The following is a 26,633-nucleotide window of genomic DNA, read 5'->3' on the forward strand; positions in this document are numbered from 1 at the left end:
CAAACATTCGGTGTATTTCATGCTTGTTATTGAGCTGGGAGGTTAGGAAAGTTTGTTTGTGAAATGGTGGGGACAATGAAGGACTAAATCTCATTTATATAGCTAAACATTTTCGTTATATTTGTTTACATAGTATTTATTTTCAACTAACGCGCCTTTGATGGGAACTGTACCTCTTTTTCTGATGAGAAGAGAGGAGTCGCTGGAGAAAGATTTGATGTTGGGAAAGGTTGAGGGTCGCCGGAGAAGGGGTAGGCAGCGAACGCGATGGTTAGATGGCATTCTCGAGGCATTGCAGATGAAGCTATGTGATGTTAAGAAGATAGTGAGAGACCGGAAAGCATGGCGTGACATGGTCCATAGGGTCACGAAGAGTCGGACACGACTGAACGCCTGAACTGAACTGAACTGTACCTCTTTTTTGAAGCTCAGTGTCCGGCTCCGTCAGTTGCAATGTGGGTAAATAATTCATGTTACAGCAAAAAATTGTTTTCTTTTCATTTGGAACAGGCAATTTTATAGCAACCGTCGTTTTTGCCAACGAGTGAACACTGAAACTTTTCGCCTAATTATCTGTACATGTTACAGGAAAAAATCTCTATTCAAATAGAAAGCTTCATGATCAGGCATTTCCCAGATTTAAATATCAAAATTACTTCTCTGCCCGCAGACGCAACAACTTTAAATATTTTTACGCCTGTCCGATGTTTACTCTTTTCCGCACGAGAGGTAATTCTGAAATTATCTCTTTCTTTAGTGCATTTCTTATTGTTTCCAATCTTAAGCGTCCCCAGGGCAGGTTTAGAAGTAGGCGAAATTAGATTCCTTTCACATCATAACTCGCTCAGCTTCCACAAGGAGCTACAGTGACGACGGTTCGCCTGGCGAATATGCGAAAGCGCCATTATGCTGTTACGCATCCTACAGGGGACGCCAGAGAACTAACAATGCTTTCGCATTACTACACCAAAGCAGACATAGTTGCACTACTGCAATTTCAGCATGTTGATTTTAACTTCAATGTTGGATAAACATCTGAGGGTAAAAAGGGACATTTGTGTCCCACAGTGCAGTATATAGTAAAATAAATGCCCTAGGAACGGAAATTTATAACAAATGCAAGATACCCAACAGTGCACTCAGTCGGTGAAGCCGGTCACAACAAAATGTTTGCGTAGCATGAATGTGGGCGGGACTAGGAAGCAGATGAATAAGATAATAAAACTCGTGCTAGATAGGTAGCTACAGCTGGTGCAAGAATGTCTTGAGTTTTACACTACGACGCGAAATTCCAGACTAGAGAAAGGCCCAGCAGAATGTCAGTGCTCACGGTAATATGGCTCGGCGCTTGTTACATATAACGCGTCTCATTCCTCACGCAGAGGCTTTGTCTCTCGCGGGCCTCAGCTGTCTTGACGCGGCATCCATCATGCCTTAGGAAACAATGTAACGAAGCGATATCCGCGGCCTAGCTGCGGCCTACATTCCAGCCACGATTGATGGTTTTAATGTCACAGGCAAATGGCGGCAACGAGTTCAACTGCAACACTGACAGCAGAGCACCCTGGTCTTCCCACTGCGCACTGCGAGAGAAGTGGATGAATATAACATTGTGCCCCTTTCGTTGCAAAGAGATTGGTTGTAACAGTTCAGTTCAAAAATATTTTACGTTTTAATTTAGCAGCCACGAACATAATGTGTACTGCATGGGATTGTGCAACATCCTCAATTGCGCAAGAAATCGAGACAGCGTAATAAAATGGTTCATTATTAGACACACATCGGTAAATGGTGGTCGTACAGTGATGCGGGGTTTCCGACAGGTTCCCATCACAGGTTTGCCAGTACACAGGCCATCCAATTATGCACCATTCTTCACGTATCCCCGAATATTGGTACCATCATTTTCAAAAACAGCAAGCATTGAACCATTGTGCTTTGTGTCCTCCCAATATAGAGATAGCCATAGCTAGAAACTGACAATATTGAAAGGGTTTGTCTACGGTGCTTTTGATATTGAACTTCTTTGTAAACTGACAACACTCAACCAGTCTGCCCTGCGTCCTCCCAATATCAGAAGAGCCGCTTTTAGAAATGGAAGATATTGGATCAACTTGACTTGTATTCTGCCGATATATAGCCGTGTCGTTTCTAATAATGGGCTACTTGGGCCAGGTCAATGTGTCCTAAAGATATTGACTCTGCCACTTCTAAAAACAGGCTGCATTAGAACTCTACATCTCGTGCTTTCCTCATACCGTTCCTACATGCTGTTTTAAAACAACGCAGAGGATGGACAAATTCCCTGATAGTGTAAGCACCGAGTCAAATAGATGGCTATGACTGTGAGAAAATCAATATTGCGCAAATATCATTCACCCCAACACGGTTCCATATTCCTGTATTTTAACACGCATCTAGAAGCAATGTCACAGCATTTCTGACAATGGTATCTGTGGCGTATGGCATTCAAACGCACTCACAGCATCGCTTTAGCCCCCGAGCTTTGGTTCTGCCGTCCGCTAAATTGTTGTACAGCTTGTATTCATATTGTTACGAGTGAAAATCACGCACGAGTAGGCAACACCACTCAAGGAATTGATGGGCAGCGCTTAATCGCACAACTCAACACTCAACGTCGTCTTCATCCACCCACCTAGGTACTTCGTTCTTCCCTTGCTATATGCCAGCATGGTACACAAGATAAAAATATACTTGCTTAATATTATTACACTTGAATTCCGGAGCATAGCGCGCATGTAGTCCGTATACAGAATTGCGAAGAAATACCTCTTAATTATGCTATGAATAATATGTGGTAGTACGCTATGAATAATATTATGATATGAATAACATTGGTAGTACACATTTTAGTTCTACTATAATATTAAACAGACACAAATACATACTGGAATGAAATTTGCGCTCCTAGTGATCTGTACACCTTACTGGCATATGATTGATAAAGGAGTTTATGTTTGGAACAACAGGTACTGTGCACGCAATACCTGGCGTCAGCAGTCAGTCGGTTGATAGCAACTGACTTTAGCGCTCTGCTTTGCTCATGATATACAGATAGTTATGTTACTACCGAAACTGATGCAATACGCGTGTCATGCAACATACGTATTCATGCAATATGCGATATACTTGTTTTGCGATGTAGCGGTAGAAATGGCGAGAGTGTTCACTTGCATGTGAAATGACCTGAAGGAAGTGGCTTTCATGGGTCTCCTTTTTTGAATGCTGATTTTTTAACGCACCTAATTTCCTTCATATGCGCAATTTCTGGTTGCAGATAATTAATTCAATGCTTTCTTACTGTCTTCTCCTAGTTATGTCCCATGCCTTAGAATCTGGAGGGACATAGATATACTGTTTACTATGATACATGGTATAGAAAAAAAAAAACTGCTTATTCTTGCGTTCAGCGTATGTGTAAACCTGGGCTAGCATATTTGCATGGAATTATTAAACGAACGTTCAAAGAAGCAAGAAATTACATATTTATATTTTGTAAAAAGCATCATAATGTAGAGAGACGTATTTTTGGTATTTGGTTTGAATAGTTAATTTGAGCACGTCAGACGGCTCACTGTGTTTGGAATTTATAGTGATTAGGTGCAAGACAAAATATATTGCTTTAACTGCTGTAAGTTTGATTTATGAACGCATCAAGAAATATTCATTATTTATAGCATTTCCCGTGTCTGGCGGCAATCTGTTTTTCTGTTCACACATTTGTCACAACACTAAAATAATTTTTTTAAAGGGTAATAAATGTGGCCTTGGTGGGATTACATCTGTGATTTTATGTCTGGAATAAAGTTAACTTAACATGAGCAGATGTTCTTCAAGCAGGGGAGACGCTTTAAAGCCATTTGAGTCCATATGTTGACAACGCACTGCAGAAGATTCTTCCGCCCCTGCCAACCGCCTACAATGTTACCTCGACATCAATAAAGAACAGCATACCCAACCAGCGCAACAATCCACATTACTGACGGCGACCGCCACAGAAGTGTACTAGAAGTGTAATAGGTGATGTATGTAATCTTTTAAAATTTATGTTTTACTATTGTACGATGCTTATAGTAAGGGAATATGTGCAGTGACACGCATCCGTATGCTGTTCATTTTTTCCTTTCTATGCTTGTCTATTCACGCAATCAACCTGATTTCCACTTGCTGCAGTAAGGCCTGCGGTTTGATTTTGTGTTTATGTTTTCTTTACCGATATCCATGCGTGAAAGTAGGAGTAGCAGTTTTTGGTTCCTTGAACTTCATCAGCGCATGGTTGTTAGGCTTGTTCGTTACGTTGAGAGGATGGCAGGAACATGTCGTTCGCTGTGCTAGTGCAGCAAGAGAGCAAGACTCAACGTGGTTTCTGATAAGGTGAATTTTGTCGTCATTTAAAATTGATAGTTCACTACTTTACAATGCTTGCAGTATGGGATTACGCGCGATGACGCGAATACGTGTGTTGTGTTTTCTGTGCTCGCCTAGTTAAAAAATCCACCTGATATCTACTAGGTGCAGTATGGCTAATATTTCGATTTTCTTAGTTTTTATTGATGCGTGCGTGAAAGCAGAACTGCAAGTGTTTCATGCCCAGCATTTGACGCGTAAATGGTTGCCAGGTTAGTTACATCGCGCATGCGGCAGGAACAAGCTGTTCATGGAGCCAGCGCACCCTCTCCAACCAACCAGGAACTGTTTCCCTCCAAGCACAACTTCTGAACACCTGAATGCCTCAAGTAGCATAGCCCCAACTGCCCACCCAAGTCACCTCCCAAGTACTCTTCCTCTGTTAATTTTATACATATCCAAGGATCGCTTATCAGTTTGTCTACTTTAAAGGCAGGCAGCTGATTAAGTGGTACAAGATGGGTATAAGTAGTTGAAATCTCTTTTTTCGTGGGTTTTCTCTCACTATGCACTGAAGGCATGTATCTAAGGTCAAAGAAAAATGTTTTTTTTTCTGAATACTTTTGATGTTTATTTTATGATGTATTTTAATTGTTGACAAGGAAAAAGGTTAATTGAAACCTTTCGCAAAGAAATTTAATTATGCATCAGAACATGTCTAAAACGGGAAAATCTATTCGCATAACAATGCAGGATAAGCTGCTTCAGTCTTCAACAATGCCTATTGAAAGCGTCGGTTTACAATTTGACATGAGCGGAAAAGCCTGAAATAAGCCCATTTAGGGAAACCCACTGCTTCGGCAACCGTGAAAGTGTTATTGAAATATTGAAGTTGTCCAACCTGGCCTACGAACAGAAAATTCAACCTAATGCCCATACTGGTAGTGCCAAACTGGTTGTACGATGGACCAAGATTGAAGGGAACGATGATTCAGCAATTGAAAATATAGTAAACTTCCCCAGACCCAATGTGAGTGCGATATTGACGCAAATGTGTTCCAATATTAGACCGCCGCCGGTCGGATGATGGTTTGCTGCTCGGCAAGTTGCCGTTAAGAAATTCAACACAGTACTATTTAAAGCGATCAAAACCCTAGTACCTTAATTGAGTAAGGCATTCGGTGCTAGCCAGAAAACATTATGGTGGGAACTCAGTGGATCTGATGCTCAAAGAAGAAATCAAGATCTCCAACTCAGCCACCTTAAGATTGTTCCGTTAAATTCCTAGAAAACTGTTCTCAGCTTCCGCAAAGCAAGATGTCTCTCTACGCACTTAAGAGTTCCTCATTGTGCATCTTACAACTTTCGACGTGCCATAAATTTATAGCCCTTCCTGGAGTCCCATTGATATTGTGTATGAGGCCGATTTAGATGCAAATGGATGTGGAAGTAGAAGCTGGAAAGCGATTGAGGCGGCGCCTAAGTGAAAGAGCGAATTCGTACGGCCCGCGGTCTCACTTCTGCTCAATATTTGGTGAATCGAGGAGCAATCTGCGAAAACTACCCCCACAACGGATGTTCACAGTGCTGTGTCATGACAAAGCAGCCAATTTTAGGTCGAACTTATTCTGGCGGCGCAGAACGATAAACAAGTGGCGTTTTGTACCAGCTCCTAAACCGAGCACATACTCTTGTGGTGTGTACAGGAAACATACATAGTCTCCTTTGACGATTTTTGTTTGAGCCTACACGCTCTGTCAGTGCTTCAACATGTCTTTGCTTTTGCAGAAGAACCTAATTTAATCGCTGCCTAATAGGAACCCTATAGAATAAAGAAAACGCTAAAGTTTATGAACATTCCTTGCCTTCGTAATAATTCCCACTATGTCAAAAAGAAACGAAATAACATCCTCACTCGCTTTTTGCGCTCACGTAAGGAACTTGATGCTTTTTGTGTTACTCAAAGCTCGTTTTGAATGTTTCTTGCCAAATGATTGCACACCTTTTCCAAACATGAACTAATGTTAGTCATCATGTCCTAACTAAGATAAGCATTGCTATTGTCTACAAACAAGATACGTTGTCTCTTTTCCTTCGAACCGGAGAATTTATGTACTTTTCTGCCTACCATTCTGCTGAAAAAAAAAAAACAAACTGCAGTAAGTGAAAAAATGAGCGGGAAAATAAGAATCCAGATATTAAAAAACAAAAACGTCAATTGTTTGCGGCCTGTCACCATTTATTTAGGAATTTTTCGAAAGTTTTTTTTTTCTCTCGAATGATGGAGCTGGAATAACTGTCAGCAAAGCTTTAGACTCAACTACGATCTTGCAATAGCGTAACCTAGATGTACGTTACCAAATACAATGTGACATCACAAGACATAAGCGCAAACTTGCAATTGCATTAAGCTTCATTTTCGCATGCACCAATATCAATGAGAATGTGATCCAAACCAAGCGAACAAAAGCTAAACAAAATTCGGAAAACATATCAGCAAGCATTAGCTAGCGCTACGCCATTCTTCCAGTCATATAAGGAATGCACAACCTGTGAACAACACTGAAGCAAAGCTCACATAACCACCTTTACTTGCGATCAACACCATTGAAAAGGCATCCCATGTTCCTCGTGTGATTTCTTTTCCAGACCACTAGGGGATAGTTTTGTCTCTAACTCGGCCTTGCACTTGTGCCTTGAGCAATGCTCTATGAGGTTGCAGTTGTGACGTCGGAGAAGCTGTTATCATGTTGTCGCAACCTCCGCACAGTTAGCTCCGGTCTTTACAACATAATCAGCACAAGAGGGCGGTGTCTTCTGCACTACTTTTTTCGACGCATCTCATTATCGCATGTGTTAATTCACACCGGAAGACCATTGCTAGTTAACTTTATTGGCTGTTATCTTTCACTCACAAGCTTCTCAGCTTTTTGGCGAAACATTAGTACCGGCAATTTGTCTTTCAGTCAATTTTAGCTTGAGCTATAGCGCACTAACATAAAACGATAGGCAAGGAGAAGCCTCGCCTAAGCCCTCCGCGAGAGCGACAGCACATATATAGAAATCAGAATAGATAACATGACATTAAAGTATAAGATGTTTTCTTGTTTCTCTAGGGATTAACACACGCTGCATATGTGTCCTCAACTGGCACAGATTTCTTCTTCTATAAATACACGTTCTAAGCCACCGTAATCGAGCTTCAAATTTGAGGTCAGTTCTCCTTGAGCCATCGAACGACTTCCTAATCGACTATTTCTAATTTGGTATAGCTGTGCATATTGCGTCTTATCCTTTGCAATAATCCAATTTTTACATCGCGCTTTTAGTAGTCGTCTAAAACTATATTTATGCTTCCTTCCGTGTACCTAATGGTTAGTTTCCTCGCCTATTTCGGAGTTGGGAGTCAAAGCTCACTCTGTTTATATATATGAATAGAGAAGGTGTCCATCTGTTATCGCCCAAATTTTCTGGCGTTGTTATATATCACCCAAGTCCCGGCAGTACCGCTTGGAATAGTTTTTTCGTAGTACGAACAGTGCTCTTACAGCCTGCTTTATTCTCGTCGGTGGCGTGTTACTATTGACTGCTGGCTTTTCGCTTAAAGGTCTCGCCTCCAAAGATAACAGATTCCCGCCTGTCGCCACAATAAGGTTTTAGGGGAATTAATGTTATAGAAATTAGGATCTAGCTTTTGAACTTTAAGCACTGTGTCATTTGGAAATTAGCTTGCTTGGAAATGACAATTACATAGAACCTGATTCAAAAGTGCACTGAGGAATTATGAACAAAGAAACTGAAGAGAAAATATATATATATATATATATATATATATATATATATATATATATATATATATATATATATATATTCCTTGAATATATATTGCATTTCTTGAGGAAAGCCGTGCCCCGGCCGAAACATCGGAAATAAACCGTTTTTTTTTTCATTTGTGCGCCACTGCCTTGTCGTGGCGGAGGGGCTTGCGAAACTCGATGAAGTCGTGAGCTCTGCTGCGTAGGGCCACCCAAGATAGACAGGTCCCGGCAGAGAGTTCTGACAAAATGTGATTCACTGGAGAAGGTAATGGCAACCCACTCCAGTATTTCCTGCCAAGAAACCCCTATGGCCACTCACAATACCATTAATGGTATGGCGCCGGAAGATAAGCCCCCCAGTTTGGAAGGCGTCCCACATGTTACTAGGGATGAACAAAGGGCGATTCCTAGTAGCTCCAGGACGAATGAAGTGGCTGGGCTAAAGCCAAAAGAACGCTCAGTTGTGGATGTGTCGGGAAGCGACCGGAAAGTCCGATGTTGCAAGGAGATGTATCACATAGCAACATGGAATGTAAGATCTACGACGCAAGGTAAACTGGACATCGTCAAGCGAGAAATGGACAGATTGAACATTGATATCTTGGGTATCAGCGAGCTCTGGTGGGCCGGAATGGGAGAATTTAACTCCGGCGACCATTATGTCTTTTATTGTGGGCACGAATCCAAGAAAAGGAATGGGGTCGCTCTCATAGTAAACAGAAGAATGGGCAAAGCAGTGCTAGGGTACAACCCCAATAACGACGGAATGATTTCACTTCGGATCCAAGGTCACCCTTTCAACATAACAGTTATCCAAGTCTATGCACCGACCACTACTGCTGAAGAAGCTGACGTTGAGAGATTTTATGCGGACCTACAATGCCTTTTAGACCGCACCCCATCATCAGACGTCGTTTTTCTCATAGGAGACTGGAATGCTAAGGTAGGGAGTGAAGAAATATCCGGAATTACAGGCAAGTTCGGTTTTGGTGAGCCAAATGAAGCTGGGCAGAGGCTAGTAGAGTTTTGTCAAGAAAACCTGACCATAGCGAATACTCATTTTCAACAGCACAAGAGGTTCCTGTACACATGGACTTCACCGGACGGACTGTACAGGAATCAGATCGATTATATTATTTGCCGGCAGAGATGGAGAAGCGCTATACAAGCAGTAAAAACAAGGCCTGGGGCCGATTGTGGCACCGATCATCAGCTTCTTGTTGCCAAGATTAAGCTTCGATTGAGGAAAACGCAGAAAACTAGAAGGCCTTTCAGGTATAATCTGGATCAAGTTCCATTAGAATATGCTGTGGAAGTGAGGAATCGATTTCAAGAATTAGATCTAGAAGACAAAGAGCCCGAAGAGATGTGGACTGATGTTCGTGATATAATACAAGAAGTTGCTACTAAGGTAGTTCCAAAGCAAAAGAAATACAAGAAAGCAAAGTGGTTATCTGAAAAGGCTTTGCAAATAGCTGAGGAAAGGAGGATGGCAAAAGTTATGGGGGAAAGAGAAAGATGCATGGTTCACAATGCGGATTTTCAGAAAATAGCAAGGAGAGATGAGAATGCCTTCCTGAACATACAGTGCCAAGCAGTTGAGGACAACAGCCAATTAAGGAACACAAGAGCTCTGTATAAGACAATCAAAGATATCAAAGGAAGCTTCGTGCTAAGCTGGGCGTGATAAAGGACAAACGAGGCAAGGACCTCACTGAAGCCGCAGAGATAAAGAAGAGGAGGCAGGAATACACAGAAGAACTGTACAAGAAGGACCCGAATGTGCAAACCCAACATAAGACGGTTGTGATCACTGATCTCGAGCCGGGCATCCTGAAGAGTGAAGTTGAATGTGCCTTAGCCAGCCTTGCTAAGAACAAAGCTAGCGGAATTGATGGCATTCCAGCTGAGTTGCTTGAAAACCTCAACCACGACGCTGTTAACATTCTGCATACATTATGTCAGAAGATTTGGACAACCCTGCAGTGGCCACAGGATTGGAGGAGGTCAGTTTACATCCCCATTCCAAAGAAAGGCAGTGCCAAAGATTGTTCCAACTACCGCACGATCGCGCTTATTTCGCATGCTAGCAAGGTGATGTTGAAAATCCTCCAAGGTAGGCTGCAGCAGTATGTGGATCGGGAGCTTCCGGACGTGCAAGCTGGGTTTCGCAAGGGCAGAGGAACTAGAGACCAAGTTGCCAACCTTCGCTGGATCATGGAAAAAGCAAGAGAGTTCCAGAAACCCATCTACTTCTGCTTTATTGATTAGGCGAAAGCGTTTGACTGCGTAGGTCACAGCAGATTGTGGCAAGCTCTCCAAGAGATGGGAGTTCCAATTCACCTCATCTGTGTCCTCAGGAACCTGTACGAAGGGCAAGAGGCCACAATCAGAACTGGGCATGGTCTTACTGATTGGTTTCCGATTGAGAAAGGAGTGAGGCAAGGCTGCATACTGTCGCCCTGCCTATTTAATCTATATGCAGAGTGCATCATGAGGAAGGCCGGTCTGGACGAGTCTTCAGCTGGAGTGAAGATTGCTGGAAAACGTATCAACAACCTTAGATATGCGGATGATACCACTTTAATGGCAGAAAGTGAAGCGGAACTCAAGAGACTTCTGATGCGCGTCAAGAAGAGAGTGAGAATTTTGGGCTTAAACTGAACATTAAAAAGACAAAGATGATGGCGTCTTGCCCTATCAAGTCCTGGAGCATCAAGGGACAAGAAGTGGAAGCTGTGACAGATTTTCTCTGCTTGGGCTCCAAGATTACCTCGGAAGGAGACTGCAGCCATGAAATTAGGAGACGCCTGCTTCTGGGAAAGAGAGCAATGGTTAGCCTTGACCGCCTAGTAAAGAGCAGAGACATTAGTCTGCCAACCAAGATCCGTATAACTTGTGCTATTGACGCGTTTGAATTGTGGTGCTGGCGAAGACTCTTGAGAGTTCCTTGGACTGCCAGAAGATCAAATCAGTCAATATTGTCGACCATAAACCCTGACTGCTCATTGGAGGGTCAAATTCTAAAGTTAAAGCTCAGCTACTTTGGTCATCTGATGAGAAGAGAGGAGTAGCTGGAGAAAGATTTGATGTTGGGAGAGGTTGAGGGTCGTCGGAGAAGGGGTAGGGAGCGAACGCGATGGTTAGATGGCATCCTCGAGGCACTGCAGATGAATTTATGTGATGTCAGGAAGATAGTGAGAGACCGGAAAGCGTGGCGTGACATGGTGAATAGGGTCACTAAGAGTCGGACTCGACTGAACGACTGAACTGAACCTCAGCTTACACATATTTCTGGATCCTGGAAGACTTTTATGAAATATATTTGTTTGTGTGTGTGTGTCCGTGTGTGTGTGTGTGTGTGTGTGTGTGTTTGTGAGTGAGACATGAGGGTACCGAAAGATTGTATGCGTTTTAAGCGCCCTTTTTACCTACGGATGTCATTGATAGTGAGGTAGTACATTGCGCTGCTCGTGGGTGATTCTCCATTCACTGGAAATGCTTCCTTATAGGTATATTATATATATGTTTTTCTCTGAATTACATGTCTATCCATATACATCAACACTCAAGTGTGGTAGTGAAAATATTTGTGGACGCGGAAAGCCGCCGCGCATGACTATCATAATTCTTGTCGTACGACATGCGCCGAGATCTATCTCGAATAAATGACTGCAGCAACTCGCACACGCTTCCTGAATCTTTCAGTTCCTTTTAGTCATGCTTACGCTTTTATCAAGGTGTTTGTTCGCCGACTTTAAATTCAGCGCTGACGAGCGCAGCGGGCATTGACAATTCAAAAACCGGCGAGCGCACTTGCTATTATCGCCACCCCCGAGCTGGTTATTTCTTTTTCGTGCGCAAGCCAGCCCATTAAACATTTAATTAAAGTGCCACGCCAGTCTCCTTGGTTGCTGTCTGGAGCTGTCAGACTTTCGTGGCAGTATACTGAACAATGATATTTATGAAGCCGGCTAGCCGGCTCCTACAGTAGGTTTAGTACTTTGTTGCACTGTAAAGTTGACTAAAAAAAAGCATTTTACATGTTTGCGACCGTTAGCACTGTTTGTTTTTTTTTAAGTTTTTTTTCTGTCGTTTACACGTATAACGTGCACAAGAGAAGCAGGCTACAGGAACGTCATGATGGAGGTCTCAGCAGATTCTACACTTTGGTCAGTAATGTGCACAACCATTGCACAGTGCACATGCTCTTGCTTTTTGCCTTCAATGAAAACGACCATCGTAACCAGGATTTGATCCCGTGTCTTTGAGTTTAGCTGTCGAACTCCGTAAACACGGAACCAGATCGACGGAGTGGTGTGGAAGTGATGGTATGGAACGATGCACTTGCTTGGGAAAGCCAGACAGTTGGACTATTCTTTTTTTCTGCACCTCGGACACGAAGGAACGCATTTGCCGGGGTCAGCATGTTTGATCAAAATGCTCGATCTCGTGGGTTTCACTGATATTAGCTCTGTGCAACACTGCATAGGTGCAACACTGCGCTATGTGTGAATAGAGGCACACATTATCACCACCAGCCTAAAGATCAATATGCAGAGTCGCCTCATATCAAGCAGGATGAGCTGAGCAGTAGGTATATCCGTCAAAGCCGCGCGCTGAGGCGTCCATGGTAAGATGCTAGTGGCAGTACTCTTGTGCACTAAAGAGGTGTAAAATGAAATTTAGGAAATGATAAATTCCATAGAATATGATATTTTAATGTTGTTGAAATTCTCAAACGCTTCTTTTCATCTGGTTTCTTTGTGTGGCGCCCTTCCGACGGTCACAAAAATTAAAAGGCAAAGCTGTTCACTTCTTAAGGAGCAAGCGGGCATGATTCCTGAGACTCCCTGCTTAGGCAACAGTTTTGTTTCAGTTTCCTCGCGTATTCAGGAGAATACCTTTCTGCAACTTGATTTATTGTACTGCATGTCTACATCAAAGCGTCGCAGTGAACTCTCAAGTGTAACCGAGAGGTCCGCATTTCATCGGTGTGAACTTCTATTCCAATCGAACAGATGTACCCTTGTATTCAAAGCCCTTGTGGCATATGTAGCATTCGCAAATACTCACTGGGGTGTTGTTGCGGTAGTGCCCCTACTTTTAAAAGGAGGCAAAAGTGTGATACCTGGTAACCTGAGCCGCTATACATTTCCTAGAACAATGCAAGTAACGTAATTCCAGTCGCTGCTATTCCTTAGCTAATTCACTAGGAAAACTGAATGAGGAAATGTTGGTCGAATATTTAGGAAAATTCCCCACGGCTTAATGGATTTGTAATAAGGGACATGTTACTCACTGTCATCCCCAAAATGCAGCCCTAAGGCTACAAAGGAAAACTATACAGCTTTATAGGAAACTTCGTATTTAAATAAAAATTTGCCCTGGTCCGGTGACCGAATACGGGGCCACCGCCAATCCGGAACCGTCGCTCTACCAACTGAGCTAACCTGGCTGGTCAGCAAGTCAGATGGTAGGGCGAGAGCGAATCTATTAATTACTGGAAATGGTAAGGGTGTTCGTCGGAAATTTTAGACATCGCACAAGGTGTAGTAGATTTGTAATAACGGAGTATTTATTGCATTGGCATCCATCCAATCGTAGCCATACGTCTGCAAAATAAATCTGTACAGCTTTTTCGGACTTTTTAAAGAAAGAAAAAAAGGTAGAGGGGGAGCGTCCTTTCGCAAATCGAGACAACGTTTCGTCAACTGCACTTGTCTTCGTTTGGACGAAAGCCTTGTCTCGTAGCGTTGTCTCGGGGCGGATGAGATTCAGAAGCTCAGAGGGGTCAAATGAATGCAGCTAGTGCAGGGCCGGGTCATTGCAGGAATATTGAAGAGACCTTCGACTTGATGTAGATATAGTCTGGCTGATAATAATTATGCTAGGTCCTTCCATATTACTACTTTATTGCATTTTATTGTTTCATTTTTTATAACACTCTTTTAAGGTAGGGTATAACGCGAGAGGGAAGATAGCTGCATAGTATAAAAGAGCACAGAACAGGGGTAGAGGGGGAGCCTCAGTTTGCAAGCCGAGGCAAAACAACGAGGCAGTGCTTTCGTCAATCAATCAATCAATCAATCAGTTTATTTCAATTTTCTTTGCAAGGAAACTGAGGGCAGCAAGAAAAAAAAGCAGTCATTACGACCGCTTGACAAGCCTCGCCACCCCTACGAGGAAGCAGTTTTGTAGCGACTGAAAGGGCGAGATTGATATACACTTGCAACACACGGAAAATACAAAAGGTAATACCCGCATACACTAAATATTATCTGGGTACATCTGATACTTAAGAATGAAAAGACAGAAGGGGAAAAAAAGAAACACAGTGGTTACATAACAATACAATTAGATACATATTTGCACAAGTACAGTTAATCAATTTAATCAAGGTATGTGTACTGAATAGCAGCGGAAGACATACTCTGCAACTGGTCATAAAACGGTATGCTCAAGTGTTTGGGGAGCATATATTTTAGTGTGGAAAGACCGCAATTTGTTCTGCATCGCGGTTAAGAGTAGGTATTGCCTTTCCGTGTCGTATACGGTGTTTAGTGTTGTTTAAGTACCACTATACTCCGTTTCATACATCAAGTGCAACACTACCAAAGCTACCGCTCTTGTTTACGCTCTCCGCATCCGCGATGAAAAATAGTGCCTGCTCTTGACGAGAGAAAATAATAGTTGGTTTGCCTGCAAGCTTAATACATTTTACATTTGCCATCAACTTCATAAAAAGCACCTTTTTTAGGAAGAAAGTATGGGATTTGGTGAATTTGTATGTTTTTTATGTCGTTTTTGTTCGTGCCGTGCTTTCGCTGCCTCGCAACTCGCCAGCTGTGCCACTAGATGGCGCTGGCTGTGCTTCCGCGCTGCGCATCTCTTTTTGAGAAAATTGTTCGTTGCTGTGCGTTTTTTCTATAAGATCCGCTCTGCAAAGATGTCAAGGCATGCGAAGCAAGTTATTGGAAACTTGTATGCTCGGAATAGAGCCCGTTTCCGCAGGAACTACTCGGCTACAGAACGAGCGCGTAGTGATACGCCTCCTGCTTTTTTTCTTACGGACTACTTGCGTAGCTTTCGCTGCGTTGCACCTGATGTATGAAACGGAGTATAGACGAAGACAAGTGCCCTTGTCGAAACGTCCCCTCTCTACCCCTGTTCAGGGCTTTATCATACTATGCAGCTATCTTCGCTCTAGCGTTCTACCCTACCTTAAAAATATTATAATAATGAAACAATAAAATGAAATAAAATAGTAATATGGAAAGATCTTTGAATCTTTTTCATCAGCCAGAAAATACCCACCTTAAGTCGAAGGCCTCTCCCATATTCCTCCAATTAACCCGGCCCTGTGCTAGCCGAATCCATTGACCCCTGCGAGCTTCTGAATTTCATCCGCGCACATTACTTTCTACCGCCGCCTGCTTAGCATAGCGCCGGCATTATGAATACAGAGAAGAATGCCTCTCCAGAGTATAAAATATGTTCCCAGTTTGAATACCGTGTCTAGTTAAGGTACTAATATTCTGCCGAGAAAAAAACTGTGTTTATTTTTTCACGTCTCATCTTCGCCTTCATCCAGGCCAAGACTAGTCCACTCGTCGAAACGTTGGCTCGGCTTGCAAACTGGGTCACCCCCTCTGCACTTCTTTAGTGCTCTTCTATATTAAGGTAGGAGCACAGTTTAGTAAAAGGCAAATCTTGGAGTTCTCTTGGTACTGCTTCTCAAAATTTGAGCTACATTATTGTTATTTCGATCATCACTTCAGTAAACACATGAATGCCTCTAAATTGACTAGTTTCGTGCAGAGTTATAGCTTTAGTTCCTCAAGCGGCAAGATGGCCGAGCTGTTGAGACCAAGCTGTTGAGTTTGAGGATGCGCGATTGACAAGAGAACTCGTGAAGATTTTTAAAATTAAAATTGACAACGTCCTGATTGTTTTTCGAAAAAAAGCTTTTTCTTCAATGTCTTTTACAATAATTCCTTCATGGCCTCGTCTGTTTCCTCCCTGAAGACTGAGCCAAATAATTATCATCTCTTCAGTGCTGACGTGAAATATTTAGGTTAAGATTTAAATGTAACACTGATAATATCATGCTGATAGCAAAGTAGTGATTGCCACTAATATTTCTGTTAGATAACAGTACCCAGCATAGTGCCTAGCTTTTTAATCTGACCGACATTTTGCTAGTTTATACCAAATTTTAACCCTGTAAGATAAGGAAAAGTCTTAAAGCTTCTGACGATAACAAAAGTTACAGCTATGACGTTAACCGAAGTGAGAAAAAAAAACGCAGTACTCACTTTGCGCATAGCTGCTTCATTTCGTTTATCCTTTCTTGTTCGTTCTTCGTAGTTATCTTTAAATAAAGAAGTGTTTTTATGTTACAATACGCAGCATTGCACGTTAAGCTGCTCTAATCAGGCTCCCAAGGAAGCAATCACTTAAAATTTCGGGATATACATCACTGACAATACTGTCCTGTGTCGAAATCTTAATCTGTTCACAAGGCCTTGTATGAGTAAGGCAAAAGCATCCAGTCCTAGACAATCGATAAGTGCAAAATACCCCACAGTGCTTGAATCAAATTTTTCAGAGCTACCCAGTGAGAAGGTTATTTCTAGGTCTTTTACTGCTTGCTGGAAGGTTGAATTTTCTTTGCCGAAAGAGCTCTGTCCTTCAAGTCATATACAACACCGTCGAACATTCTGAACAGGCGCACATCACACGGCTAACCCACCTTATTATAAAAGCTGGAGTGTTAAATTCTGAGTCATTAAAAAATTTATTAAAATAAAAACACCGACAGAGTTTTACCTACAGCAATACAAAGCAAAGTTATAATGCTTGGTGGCCTTGTCAGAACCTTTGTAATAGCACTCGCGTCATTTATGACATGTTTAAAAAGTGCTGGCTTTAACCCATGTTTTATAATAAATAATGAAAAATTCTGCAGACTCGCTTTTTGGAGCTTAGAGGATTTGTGACCTATGCTCTGTTAATCTAGTGACAGTGTTCAGCGTCCAACTGGAGCTTTCAAAGTTACGCAAAGATTGATTTAGCCAGTATACCCACGTTCATTTCCAAGCTAACAACTTCTCTCCTCGCTAATTCTGATCATACCTGAACCCGCAGTGCCGCGTCCACCACGGCCATGGATATACGCGCCTCCCATATACGCCTTTCTGTGCCACAGAGAAGGAAATATGCCGACGGGCGCGGCAGCAGCGCCTCTGCTCCATACGAAGTGGAATCCTTATTCAACTCGACATAAAGCGGGCAAGGCAGGCTGTAATATGAATTCCGGATGAGCATTGGCAACCTTTCCCGCATCAGTTATCTCCCCTGACAAAAGCCTACTCGGCAAAAGTAAACCTAGAGCAAGCTAATTCTAGAAGCTATCGTTGCTATGGAACGACGATGTGAAAGAAAATGTTACTGCAAAAAGGGCTACTCACAACCGGTGGAGAGATGACTAGACGGAGGTTAAACTTCAGAGCTATCGTTAAGCTGAGAACAACGAAAAGCGTACAGTGGCCATCGCGAAAAGCAATCACTATGACAAGTTTATAGCCGAGGCTGATGACAAATGGCTTTATCGCTTCGATAAATTCCAAGCAAGAGTGAGCAAAGACATCGAGCCTCACTATTTGCGCATAAAAGATCAGCATGGATCGCGGCTGACCGAAATTGTCAGCTGATACTCAAAAGTTTGCGTGAACACTATAATTATATTTCAAAGGAAGGATTTCTCCACCCGCCTATTCAAGAGGGCCTCCCGGTCTGCGGTCGACCCGATGCTATCTCGGAGACCGTGGTTAAAGCAGCTATCTATGCTATAAAATTGAATAAAGCGACCAAACCGGATGATATCCCGGCCGAGTTTCGGAAATCTGTGAGAGAGTTATCAACAAGCCCTAGCGTGCAGTGGAGCACGAGCTTGTTTACCTCCATTCTAGCGACCGACCGGATGCCAACAATGTGGCACAAAGCATCACTAAGCCCATATATAGAAAGAAAGGGGATGGTTGGTTGGTTGGTTCATGGGAAGGGAAAGGCGCAGTATCTGTCACACTTGCTCTGTGGACACCTGAACCGCGCCGTAAGGGAAGGGATGAAGGTGGGAGTGAAAGTGGATAGAGAGAAAGGGGGGCCGTAGTGGAGGGCTACGGAGTAATTTCGACCACCTGGGGATCTTTAACGTGCACTGACATCGCACAGCACACGGACGCCTCTTCGTTTCGCCTCCATCGAAACGCAGCCGCCGAGGCCGGGATTCGATCCCGGGAACTCCGGCACAGTAGATGCTGCTGACTTTTGAAACTATAGACCCATCAGCCTCTTGTCCCACACAATGAAGATGCTCGAAGTGATCCTTGACGCTGGAATTCAGGCGATCGTCAGCGTACGACCAAACAAATGCGTGTTTATGAGCGGCACTGTTACGACCGGCGCTATTTTTGCTGCCCTTCAGCTGATTGAACGACACTAGGAAATGAAACGCAAGCCACTTCACACATCCGTATTCTTATTCCTTTATTCATTATTTTGTACACAAATACTAGGGCAGGAACAAAAATTACCGACGATTACGTTACTTCTTAATGCGAAATTTTAGCGCAGCAAATAAGCTGTTTCACCTTTTCGATAGATTGAGGCAAAGAAATCGAGCAACACATGTATGCGCTATCACAGAATTTTTTTTTCATTTTTCACACGTATTCCTTTAACAAAGACTCCACTAACATTTCTTGACAGTCATGAAGGAAGCTTTGTGGTCGGATAAATAGACTGATATATGTTCGACTTGGTACACCAATGCTTGATTCTCAAAGACGAGATCTATACAAGTGCCTCGCGAGGTTGTCACAGCCGTGGGACGCGTTACGAGCGAGAGGAACGGGATACGAAGAGGCATCCGTGTGCTGTGCGATGTCAGCGCACGTTAAAAATCCCCAGGTGGTCGAAATTACTCCGTAGCCCTCCACTACGACTCCTCTTTCTCTCTTTCCACTTTCACTCTCGCCTTCCTCCCTTCCCTTACGGCTTGGTTACAGACAGTTACCGCGCCTTTACCTTCCTATAAAAAATAAATTAGTTTTTCTACGCGGTCATGCCCCGCCGGGGTGGTACAGTGGTAAGACGCCCGACTACTGTCCGGAATACCCGAGTTCGAACCCCACCTCGGCGGCTGCGTTTCGATGGAGGCGAAACGAAGAGGCGTCCGTGTGCTGTGCGATGTCAGCGCACTTTAAAGATCCCCAAGTGGTCGGAATTACTCCGTAGCCCTCCACTACGACTCCTCTTTCTCTCTTTCTCTCTTTACACTTTAGCTCCCAGCTTCCTCCCGTCCCTTACGGCGCGGTTCAGGTGTCGACAAACTCGTGTGACACATACTGCGCCTTTCCCTTCGTGTGAACCAATTATTATTATTATCTATGCGGTCACGTTGTCTTGACTCGCTAGCGGCGGCAGCGGCATCAGACAGTCGCTGCTAGCGCTTCCTCCGGCGACCCCTCTGCCCCCCCCCCCCCCAAACCCCCTTCCTTTCCTTGTGTTCTCCGGCTGCTCCGCGAGGCTTCGGTTGCCAAGCGGCGGCTCGAACTGGGGGGATGAAAGTGGGGAGACGCTGGTTACGAGGCCGACACCGACGCCGACGCGAAACCCAGGAACGAGCTGTGCTCCAAAAAGTTACTCTACTAGTAGCTTGACGGGGTTCCTGCTCCTATTTTGGCATTGGTGGAAGACAAAAACAAGCAGGCACTTATGCTCAAAACAGAATTCACAATGCTTTCAGATCACATACTCAAACACAACCTGGCGTAATTATGCACTTGCCAGAAAAATCAGATTACCAACAGCAATAAAAAAAATACAAGACACTGAAATGCACACTTTGCACGAAAAGATTGTTTGATATTCACTGTAAAAAGTAAAAAAAGAAAAAAAAAGGTAGGTTTACGGGATTTCTAATATGAGATGTTCTTTCCGTTTTTTCTTTGAGATGTTATGCATATCTGTCCTGCTTTCCTTTAATAGATTAGGGTATTTCGGAATGTCGTTCTGTAGTGTATGTAGGCCATAATTTGTACGTGAAAAGGAAATTACTTACAACTCCCTTCTTCTAATTAAGTAAAATGTTTCTAGTGTTCTAAGATTACAGAGGTTTACAAAAGTGTTATTGGTATGTCTGATAGCTTCTTTGTATGTAATAATGACGTTGAATTTGTGGACGCGCTGGAGAGGAAGCACATTAAAAGAGGAAAATAGTTCATTAGTATGGGCGGCATAGGGGACATTTGCTACGTGACGAATGGCTTTTTTCTTCCTTCTTGCTTGATCTGGAAGAAGCGTTCGATAGAGTCCCCCACATACTTATTCGACTTGCGCTGCGCCTTCATGGTGTCCCGGAGTCACTCATGCGCTTTGGCATGGCAATGTATGACACAGCTGGTAGTCGCGTTCAATTCTGGACTCTCACACAGCTTCCATATCACTGATGGCGTCCACCAAGGCTCTTCATTGTCTCCTCTGCTATTTGCCATAGTGATTGACACCATTACTTGTGAACTGCATAGTGACATACCATAGGCATTGCTATACGCGGACGACGTGATGCTCGCATCGCGTACACGCCAAGACCTGCAGGAGTGGACGCAAGCCTGGTGTGATCGACTTACCACATACAGGTTGAGAATAGATCTCAAGATGACTGACAACTTGGCAACGAGCCCGAAGCAGTCACCATCTACGTCAACAGCTACTCATTGCCAAAGACTGCTTGCTTCCGATACCTTGGATCCCACCTGCATACCGATGGATTTGCGGACTGCGACGCCAGAATGCGCATCAGCGGAGCGTGGCAGAAATGCCGTAAAATGTCAGGAGTGCTTTGCGATCACAGCCTTCCCTGACTGTTACGTTGGAAGATTTACGGAACCGTTGTACGTCCAGTAGTTTATACTTGAAGAAATGCTGGCCATTCACCATGTGCCGTCGAGAACAAGCTGCAGACGGCGGATATGAAAATGCTGCGCTGGATAGATGGTTCCACCCGGATGGATTGGTAACGCAATGAGGACATTTTACGTCTTTGAAAGTCACCTGCGCTGGTACGGACACGTCCGCCGCAGCAAATCCCTTTAACGACAGACGCCCAATTGGCCGCCCGAAGATGCTCTGGCTGGAAGCTGTGAAACGTGACCTAGCCCTTATAGGGCTAGCGGCCACAACACTGGATTATTAGAATCGCCCAGGATGGAGGAAGCTAATCAAAGCCGTCGACCCCAAACCGGGATAAGGCTTCATTGATGAGGAGGGATTCGTCTTCCAAGTGATACCTAAACGAGTCTAGAAACCACCGCTGCTTATTCTGCAATTGTGGCTCGGTAATTTTCGCCAGTAAGCAAAGCTATCTGCGGTAAATACATCCATATGGTGTTTCCTTTTGAGAGAAGAAATGTGAACTAGGAAGAATTACACAAGTAGAAAAGCCGCTGATTTCAAAAATCTGTCATTTTCAAGCAGACGAATTGTTATTCGGCAGGTCAATGAAACGTGATTGGTTCAGTTTATGATGTTTAACGGCCATATCCACTCAGACTATGGACGTCGTAGTGGAGGGCTCCGAAAACTCCTACCACCTGGGGTTCTTTCTTATGCGCTGACAGCACGCAAGACACGGGTGCCTAGCTTTTCGCATCCATCAAAGAATGGCCACCGCTGCCAGGATAAGATTCCGCATCCCTGGGCACAGTAGTGAGCACCGTATCCACTACACCACCACGGCATGTAACGATACGTGATTAGCACCCGCTAAATAGAAGAGGTGTATCATATTCAAATAAATGAAACATGGCAGATGTGAAACAGTATTTGCAGCCTAAAAACGTTCCACACTTATGCGAAAATAAAACAATTTCTTCATTCTCTGGTCCCGACTTCATTAATTCAAAAATGCTAAATGTACTGAAGTTTTTGCAAGTATTATTTTATCAAAGAGTTTTGACCAGTCCTTACAGCTTTTTACCCTGCCCAAAGACTGGAAGGTGAAAAGGTGGTTCTGGTTCATAAACCAGGTGACACTCATTCATCCAATATTTATCGACCAATTTCATTGGCATGCATTCAAAGTAAAATATCAGAGCACATAATTTATTCACACCTCATTAATTTTCTCGAGACGAATTTCTTTAACAACGCACAACATGGATTTAGAAAATTATTGTCCTGCGAAACCCAATTCCTGTATTTTACTAATGACTTGTTTATTAATGGAAATCTGCAACTTGTTACTGACTGTGTATTTCTGGACTTCTCGCGAGCTTTTGATTCTGTTTCTTATGATTTACTTATTTTCAAACTTTCCCTTCTTAATATTGACCCGAACGCATTTCCATGGATTAAGAATTTTCTTTCTAAAAGAAGCAGTACGTAACCGCTAATGATTACACCTCTCGACCTGGTTCAGTTCCCTCCGGTGTAGCGCTAGGATCGGTACTGGAGCCCCTGCTCTTTCTCATCTACATTAATGCCCTTCCTGACTGTATCTCTAACTCACTCATTAGGCTGTTCGCGGACGACTGCTTTATCTACCACAAAATAACTAACCTTAATGATTCCAGTAAGCTTCAAGAGGATCTGGTTAGTGAATCAAATTGGTGTAAAAAATGGCAAATGCAGCTTAACACAAATAAATGCAAATGTATGCGTGTCCCCTGCCACTCTACCCCTCTTGATTCCCCCCCCCCCCCCCCCCCCTATTCTATTATTAGTACTGTCCTGTCGGTCGTTAACTCTTATATGTATCTTGTCCTGTATATTACTAGCAATCTTTCATGGAACATGCATGTTGAATATATCACTAACAATGCTAACAAAACATTAGGTTATCTAAGACGTAACTTTGCATCCGCTCCCACCTCCTAAAGCTTACCATGTTCAAAACGGTCGTCCGTCCAAATTTAGAATATGCGTGTGCCTAATGGTACTTTGCTCATTCCAATCTTATTATTTCACTTGAAATAATTAAGAACCGTGCAGCACCCTTTATCCTCTCTAATTATTCACATCATTCTAGCGTAACATTCATGAATAAAACATTAGATATGCCTGACCTTTCACTACGTCGCAAGTACTTTCGCCTTTGTCTTTTTCATAAAATACACTACCTTAATTCTTTCCTGAAAAAGAATCTTTTCGCCAGACCCAGTTACATCTCATCTCGCATCGATAATCAACACAAAGTTGAAGTGCCATCTTTTCGCAGTAGTCTACACCATTCTTAAATCCTAACAGTTACGCTGCCGTCTGATGATTTACGGCCTCAGTTTCACCTTAAACCTATTGCAGACTGGGACAAGTTCCGCAAAATTAGAAACTAAAACCCGGCACAAGAAATTCATGACTATATGGACTGGGCTTCTAAGCTCCTACAGGATGTATCCCTTAGCGAAATATTGGCCCCGGCAGAACATATTGGCGATCCAGTTGACAGCAGACTCCTCCCAGCAGACAGCAGACTGGGAGGCCTATCAGAATTTAGAGAAACGACGGCTCAGGCAAAAACATAATCGCAAATTAAAACGGAAAATGACGCAAAAGCTCCAGCTCATCAGCGAACACGCGGCCGAGCTCTCGTCACAGCAATGGAATCAGTTATGTAAACGATTAGACGGCACTCTACACATGGAGAACTCGTGGTCCCTCCTCCGCCATATTCTAAACCCATAATCCTTACGGTCAGAAAATAACAAACAAATCACCAAAATACTACACGAGGAGGAGAAACAGGGGCAAGACGTTGAAGCAGCTCTTAAAGCCACATACTTCCCCGATCTAAAGCAGGACCATTACCGGCTTGCAAAGGAACCCCCAATTCAGACTTGGACGCTCCCATCACAGAGGTGGAGGTATGTGCTGCCCTGGGTAGACTCCGCACCACGTCCGCACCAGGTCTTGATGGAGTAACTAACAAAGCGCTACGAAATTTAGATGCCAAATCATTAGCCTCTTTCACTAGGTACATGAATCAACACTGGGACCAGGGCACGCTGCCCCCGGAATGAAGATCAGCCAAGGCAACTTTCATACCAAAGCCTAACAAACCTTTAGACCTTAAGAATCTGAGACCAATCTCTCTCACCTCCTGCACAGGTAAAGTCATGGAGCACGTAATCCTAAATCGACTTAACCGATACATGGAGAAAAACCAGCTCTTCCCCACCACCATGGTTGGCTTCCGCGCGGGCCCGTCAACTCAAGACGTCATGTTACAACTTAAGGAGGATGTGCTCAATCCCGTTTTCCCTCACATCACCAGAGCTATCCTTGCAATGGACCTGACGAAGGCCTTTGATAACGTTGCCCACTCCTCCATTTTACAATCCCTGAGCGACCTAAACGTGGGCTCTCGCACGCATGACTATGTTGCTGCCTTGCTCAGCAACCGATCCGTCTGCCTACAATTAGGCACAGTATAAACTTGCCCTTTCATGCTAGGCAGTAAGGGAATGCCCCGGGGAGCAGTTTTGTCCCCATTTCTCTTTAACATTACTCTTATCCCGTTAGCGAGGGATCTTTACAAAATTCCTTCCATCTACCACTCCTTGTAGGCGGATGACATCACAATCTGGGTCAATACCGGCAACCATGGCGAAATAGAATCCAAACTTCAGCTGGCCGCTGACACTGTTGCTACTCATGCAAGCAGCATTGGTCTAAGCTGCTCGACAGCTAAATTTGAGCTCATAGTCATGAACCTAAAAGAACAGAACCCCCCTAATATTCATGTCACATTAAACAACACCCCCATCCGCAGGGTCAATAGAATCAAAATTTTAGGACCCAGTATTTCTGACAACGGCTCCAACGTCGACACCATAAAATTAATTCGTGCTGCCATTTTGAATACAGCCTCACTAATTAAGCGTATCGCCAATCGCCATCGCGGCATGAGGGAAGCAGACACACGTCGCTTCATTCAAGCATTTTGCCTATGCAGGATCACCTACTCCATCCCTTATCTCTACCTCACAGCCACGGAGACCGAGCATCTCAACAGACTTATCCGCACAGCTTACAAAAGCGCTCTCGTCCTCCCTAAATCAACGCCTACTGAAAAACTACTTCAACTAGGGGTTCACGACACCTTAGGAGAGCTGGTAGAAGCTCACCGCATTAGTCAGTACCACAGACTCTTACATACCGAAACCGGCCAAATTCTTCTGCGCCGAATTGGGATAAACCTAGCCGGTCATACCTCGGCCACGCGCAATCCTCCCACCGCTGTTAGCAACAGTCTTCACATTCCGCCTGTTCCCAAAAATACCCACCCGGAGCATAATCGTGAGAGACGGAAAGCTAGAGCCAAGGCTTTGCACAAGCACTACCCTCCTGGCGCTCCGGCAGTTTACGTAGACGCGGCCGAATATTCAAACCGACCAGCTTTCGCATTAGCCGTCGTGGATGGATTCCACAACACGATAGTCAGTGCGTCCATCCCAAATTTGCAGGATTCCCTACAAGCTGAAGAAGCAGCAATTGCCCTAGCGATCACACACTCCTCTGCTGAGTATATCTTCTCAGACTCCAAAACAGCAATTAGTAATTATGCCCATCGCAAAATCCACTCCCCGGCCACAAACATTCTGGCATCATCCCCTCCACCGAATCACCTCATCACCCTCCTCTGGGTCCCTGCGCACAGCGAACACCCAGGCAACACGGCCGCTCACTCCCAAGCCCGAGCACTCGTCAACCGGGCTGAGAGTGACCTGGTGCCTTCGTCTCGCAGTGCCAGAGATCAGTTTCTTAACTACCACAACCTCACCGTATTTTATGAAATTCCCGACTGCTGTACCCTCCTCCGCATAAATCTCTCCCCAAAAGCGACCAGGCTTTCTGGCGCTGACTTCATATGGCTACAGTCATGACCCCTTTCCTTCTCTCTATTATAAACCGTGGCGAAACCTCTCCTCACTGCCACTTGTGTCCTAGCACCAGAGCCGACTTTACTCACGTCTTCCTGAACTGCCCGAACAAACCCAAGCCCCCGTGGCAAGGGCCAAGACATCAGGAGAGATAGGAGGCTGCTCTGCGCAGCTCGCTGCCGGAGGTACAGCTTCTGACAGTAAGCTGGGCCCGAGGGGTCGCCGAAGCTCAAACGTGCCCGGCCATCTAGAGCGGCCTGAGGGCCCTTCGTCGTCCTGCTCCCTCATTTCCCTTTACCCCCCCCCCCCTCACTTGGTTCTTTTTTGAATCATTAAAGTTGCTACCTACCTACCTTCATTCCTATTAAGGACCGCGACTGAATGGAACCGCCTTCCCGCCTCCTCAGTCACCATTTTTGGCAGCACCAATTTCAATCTCGCTGTTCAAAGCTCGCTGTTCTTTCATTTTTTTTTCTCGTTCTGTAAAGAATGTACTGTGCCA

At 44.0% G+C, this 26,633-nt stretch overlaps 1 protein-coding gene across 7 annotated transcripts in view; it reads right to left on the bottom strand.

The window, feature by feature from the left end:
• The window catches only part of LOC146188341 (uncharacterized), a 142,735-nt gene that overhangs the window by 88,090 nt on the left and 28,012 nt on the right, over positions 1 to 26,633 (bottom strand). For all 7 annotated transcript variants that reach the window (XM_084603731.1, XM_084603734.1, XM_084603732.1 and 4 more), the window contains one exon: positions 16,505 to 16,560. In XM_084603731.1, coding sequence (XP_084459857.1) covers positions 16,505 to 16,560 — 56 coding nt within the window. The remainder of the gene's footprint in view (positions 1 to 16,504; positions 16,561 to 26,633) is intronic.

The sequence above is a fragment of the Amblyomma maculatum genome, chromosome 5, assembly GCF_055883805.1.
Source record: "Amblyomma maculatum isolate TAMU_Amacu chromosome 5, ASM5588380v1, whole genome shotgun sequence".
NCBI lineage: Eukaryota > Metazoa > Arthropoda > Arachnida > Ixodida > Ixodidae > Amblyomma > Amblyomma maculatum.